This window comes from Chaetomium globosum, genomic scaffold (genome assembly GCF_000143365.1).
Source record: "Chaetomium globosum CBS 148.51 scaffold_6 genomic scaffold, whole genome shotgun sequence".
Lineage (NCBI taxonomy): Eukaryota > Fungi > Ascomycota > Sordariomycetes > Sordariales > Chaetomiaceae > Chaetomium > Chaetomium globosum.
The window spans coordinates 1983600-1988510 of NT_165981.1; the positions used below are offsets into that span (position 1 = coordinate 1983600).

General features: G+C 56.9%; 3 protein-coding genes across 3 annotated transcripts in view; 2 read left to right on the top strand and 1 right to left on the bottom strand.

Annotated features, from left to right (window-relative positions):
• The window catches only part of CHGG_08973 (uncharacterized protein), a gene marked incomplete at both ends in the record, with an annotated part of 1537 nt that extends 1158 nt beyond the window's left edge, over positions 1 to 379 (bottom strand). Inside the window, one exon of the mRNA XM_001226899.1 lies at positions 89 to 379. Coding sequence (XP_001226900.1) covers positions 89 to 379 — 291 coding nt within the window. The remainder of the gene's footprint in view (positions 1 to 88) is intronic.
• Positions 380 to 746: 367 nt separating this feature from the next.
• On the top strand, positions 747 to 2450 carry CHGG_08974 (uncharacterized protein; the record flags this gene model as incomplete). The annotated part of the gene is made up of 2 exons (XM_001226900.1): positions 747 to 862; positions 989 to 2450. 2 exons carry the CDS (start codon positions 747 to 749, stop codon positions 2448 to 2450), a joined length of 1578 nt encoding a protein of 525 aa, XP_001226901.1.
• Positions 2451 to 3384: 934 nt separating this feature from the next.
• The window catches only part of CHGG_08975 (uncharacterized protein), a gene marked incomplete at both ends in the record, with an annotated part of 3438 nt that continues 1911 nt past the window's right edge, over positions 3385 to 4911 (top strand). The window contains 4 exons of the mRNA XM_001226901.1: positions 3385 to 3427; positions 3532 to 3636; positions 3725 to 4002; positions 4056 to 4795. Of these exons, the coding sequence (XP_001226902.1) occupies positions 3385 to 3427; positions 3532 to 3636; positions 3725 to 4002; positions 4056 to 4795 (1166 nt within the window). The remainder of the gene's footprint in view (positions 3428 to 3531; positions 3637 to 3724; positions 4003 to 4055; positions 4796 to 4911) is intronic.

Consider the following 4911-nt stretch of genomic DNA (forward strand, 5'->3'; position numbering starts at 1 on the left):
CGTCATCGAATTCTGAGGGGGAGTCGGAGGGGGGGAAGTGGGGGTGGGGGGAGTCGTCGGATTTGTCTTTGAGCGAGCTGGTGATGACGAGGGAGATGTAGAGGCCTATTGCGAGAGCTGAGATGCCGGCGCCGAAGAGGGGCCACTTCAATTCCTTGACTAGGTAATCGAGGGGTTGAGGTTCGTTGGGGATTTTGGTGGAACGTGAAAATGGGCGTGGAGGCTGTTCCTGTTTAAGAGTTTGTAGGGTGGCTGAGAGGGTGAAGTTTCGGGAGTATGAGTTGGAGTATGAGTTAAAGTATGAGTTCGAGTATGAGCAGATGCGAGGGCAGCGAAGGTGAGCTGTGAGCTGCCGTGGTAATCGAAAGCGGGAGGCCATAGTGGCCGTTATGTGGGTTCTGTTTTTAAAGGTTGTCTGAAGTTGTCACCTCCTCATCCTGGCGTCACTTCCGTAAATTGGACCAAACTTTGTTAGCGTGATATGTACTTGGTATGGGACTTGTATCTTCCCGAGTGAGTCGGCGTTGAAATTCAAGGCTCAGTTTGAGCAAGGATCTTTTGGGCCAATCTTGGTCTTTCATTAGGATTACATAAGCTCATTTCAACTCACTCCTGCCTAGGTAACTATCTAACACGAGCAAGGATGCCGTGGTTCGTCTCCGACGTGCCGGGTTCAACCTTCCATTTCCAATGACACAAAGTTCAACTTTCCATCAAACTGGCTCCCGTAAGCATCGATCATAAAGATGGCGACACAGCAAGACCTGCAGGAGCTTCTACGGCTCGTCACGGTCGTACGGAAAACGCCGATGATGCAGGCCATGACGCAAATCAAGGCTCTCCAGGCTGTCGACTTGAGAAGGTAAGCAAAGCATTCATGCTCACATTCGGTATATACCGGCTCGAGAGACGGACTAGCCTTGGGAGAGCCAATGTGCGCTTGTCTACCTCGTACCTATGGAAATGCCCCGGCTCATGCCGCCCACAGCATCAAGCAGATCGCCGAAGCTCCCCTCGAAACAGTGCAGTCGGCGATCAAGGACGAGAAGGGCGGCAGAGCACTACAAAATGCTTGCAAGGCGGCACTTAAACGCGGACCAACCGCCACGAGCAAGCGTGGAGCTCCAGACTCAGTTACGCCGCAAACCAAGCGGGCCAAGACCAACCCGTTCATGGCCGAGGCCGTGGATCTGGCACCGGAAGAGCTAGAGAAGTCACTCGAGTTGCCATTGTGCATGGACGAGGAACGCATCTCAAATTCGGTAATCGAGACGAACAGGGCGCCGCTGGTTCTTGCGTTTGCCGTGGAGATCCTACGACATACCATGCCTGAGCAGCCATTGTCGAGCCGGCTCAGTCTGGGTCAGGCGGTGGTCAGTGCAAACTCGAGGTCAAAGGCCGTCAGTCTGGGTATGAACAAGGGCCCGAGTGCGGATGAGGAAGGATGGGGTGAGGGTCAGCCGCGCGTAAAGGTATTGGGCAGAGAGATTGCCGTGCTGAAGAGGGGGGGTTACGAATGGAAGGGAGAGGAAAAGGTGGGCGAACAAGACAACAAGGCGGGCACCGACACGGTCAAATCAAGCAGCCCTGCCCCAGGGACACAGCTCAAAACGGAAGAAGAAACCACGCCCTCCGAACCAAGCTCCGACAAACCACCCTCCAAACCAACCTGGTCCACCAGCCAGGCCATCACCCTCAAAGACTCCACCTTCATCGCGCGCGCCACGCACATGAGCGACCCGTCCCAGCGCAAGCCCCTCATCCAGGCCCTGCTCGCGGAGGTCCCCCACCTCCAGACAGCCACGCACAACGCGTGGGCCTACCGGCTGCGGCCACCGCGCGACGCCTTCTCGGCCATCAGCCGCGTGCACGAGGAGAGCTTCGACGACGGTGAGACGGGGTGCGGCGACTTGATGCTGCGCACCATGCGCGAGTCGGGCACCGCCGACACCCTCGTCGTGCTGACCCGCTGGTTCGGCGGCACCATGCTCGGCCCGGACCGCTGGCGCCTCATGCGCACCTGTGTGTCGGCCGCCCTGGGCGAGCGGCTGCGCAAGACCGGCGCCGAGGTCTCGCTTGGTGGGGAGGCGCTGTGGGGGTTGGATCTGGAGGCTGCCAGGGCTGGGAAGACGGGTGTGGTGGTAGGGGGATATGGGAGTGGTGTCAAGATGCATGCCTCTACGGGGCTCGTGGGCATGCAGATTCATCGGCCGGAGCAGGCGAGGGGGTATTTACTGAGGAGTTTTGGGAGTGCTACCGTCGCTACTCCGGCGCAGGGGGAGGGGGCTGCTTCTACGAGAAAGAGCCCGAAGAAGACCAAGACGTTAAAGGCATTGGAGGCGGAGAAGGAGGAGAACCTGGGGCTCTTGCTTGGTGCGCTGAGGATTGTGTTCGACAGCTGGGCCGACCACCTTGGCGCGGCTGAGCTGGACAGGCGGGCGTGGAGCTAGTAAGTCAATTCTTCGGTTCTGACTGTGGCGGCAGCCATTGTGCTCGAACCTGTTCCTTCTGCTGCCGAATTACACCCGACAGGTTCCAATTGGACATGTGTTGGCTAACGTTGTTGGACAGGTACATTGCGGTGAGGCCCGATGTGGAGAGCGGGACGGCGGGTTGGGGTGCGAAAGGGAAGATCAAGTTGACCGACGTGTTGAAGTTGAAGCGGCCAGAGACTGGGACTTCTAATTAATTGCGTGAGTGACCTAGTTAACTACTTCTTACCCATCTTTACTTTTATGGTAGGAATTGGGATTGGGTTGGGAATACGGGTTTCCAAAATGCAATCCAATTGAGCAAAAAAGGCATTCCCTCGAGATCTTGGTTAGGTAAGTTGGATGACAACGCATTGGCGCCTTTTTCCATCCAAAACAGCACACATCCGATTCTCAAACACATGCAATTGGATGTGGGATCGATTGGGAAAAGACTCGGACCCGACTGGAAGTTGCATTGGCTTGTGGGTCTCAGATTTCAGCGCCAATGCAGCGTCTCAAGCGTCTCCAGCGTGCAGCGCCAATGCATTTCCAGCTGCAGGCTGGCGGCAAGGCGTGTTGCCCCTAGCAACCGATCGCCCTATCCTCAGCAGGAGGAAGGTCAACAACCTGTTCGCTGCCCTGCATGTCCAGCTCGCTGTGCCACGTCGAAACTTTCCACAATCCACCCTGGAATTACTTTACCTACACTCTTTAGCCGCATTTCTCTGTCGTTGGCGATTGCGATATCCCCAGACAAGATCAGGACGCCTTTTCGCCTTTTTTGCGCTTATGAGAAGGGCGGGTTTCTGTGTTTGATCAGTATTTCGCATTTCCATTTGGTCTGTGCCGTGGGAAGCAAACAATTTTGGTCAATCCCCGGCTCCGTTTCTCTCCTGCTCTGTAAGGCGTAATGCCGGCCACAATCTCCGACGCACCGGCCGTCGCCCTTTCCTGTACGTATCGAGGAGGAGTTCAACAGGAAGTGATACAACTTCATCAATGCGCGGCAGACTGCGTGAGATGATTGGACTCAATAAGAGCTAACACCATGTCATAGTCGCCAACAACTTCTGGGGAAAGGACGATGCCGGTGTACCGCCCCTCCTAGAGCGCATGCACAATGCGAAGCAGACATGTGACGAACTTCGCAACTTTTACGGCGGTGAGCTTTGCCCTGCTTTTGCGCTTACCTTGAGGGTTCTTAGGGACGTAGTCCCTCGGGCACATCACTAACCGTAACCCCGGAATAGTACGCGCATCTATCGAGGACGAATATGCCCGGAAGCTCATGTCGCTGTCGCGCAAGGCGCTGGGGTCGCAAGAGACAGGCACCTTGAAGACGTCGCTCGATGTCATGCGCGGCGAGGTTGAGCTGATGGCTAAGCAGCACCAGCAGGTGGCTGCGCAGATGAAGAGTGAGCTGGAAGAACCGCTCGCCGCTTTCGCCGGCGCTATGAAGGAGCGGCGCAAGATCGTGCAGAACACGGTAGAAAAGCTGCTCAAGACTAAGGTGCAGCAGACGCAGCAGGTCAACAAGGTGCGTGAGGGTGAGGTGATGTGCGCTGGACATGGTACTGACAGCCCCAGACGCGCGACCGTTATGAGCAGGAATGTCTCAAAATCAAGGGCTATCTCGCCCAGGGCCACATGGTTATGGGCCAGGAAGAGAGAAAGAACAAGGCCAAGCTCGAGAAGACGCAGATCAGCTTGGCGACATCCAACACGGAGTACGAGGCCGCTGTCAAGGCCCTGGAGGAGACGACCGCCCGCTGGAATAGGGAATGGAAGGCGGCCGCTGACAAATTCCAGGACCTGGAGGAGGAGCGCCTCGATTTCTCCAAGAGCAGTTTGTGGACTTTTGCCAACATCGCCTCCACCGTTTGTGTGAGCGACGATTCATCGTGCGAGAAGATCCGGTTGTCGCTGGAGAAGATGGAGGTAGAGAAGGACATCTACACCTTCATCAAGGACAAGGGGACTGGCCAGGAGATCCCTGACCCGCCGAAGTACATCAACTTCTGCCGCGGTGATATTGACGCACAGTCGGAGGTGTCCGAGGACGACAACTACTCAGTGGCGCAGTTCCCAAGGAGCATCAACCCGGCTTTCCGCTCATCCTCCCCCCAGCCCTCCATGTTCGAGTCTCATCACGACCCTAACTCGGCGCTGGCTCGGGATCTTGGGCACGGCGATGCTCCGGCCCAACAGGCCCGAGAGGTCGCTGCGACTCCCCAGAAGGTGCCGACGATCCCCCAACAACAAAACACCCAGCGGTCAAACGCCCAGAACCCGAAGGGTACCAGCCACCACAGGCCAGCAATGTAGACTACGACCCCAACGAGTTCGCGCCCGTCCCCCACGACCCGTACCCATGGACGGGATGACCATGCTTTGCAGCCAACCGCATCGGACTTGAGCACAGCGCCGTCGACGTCGT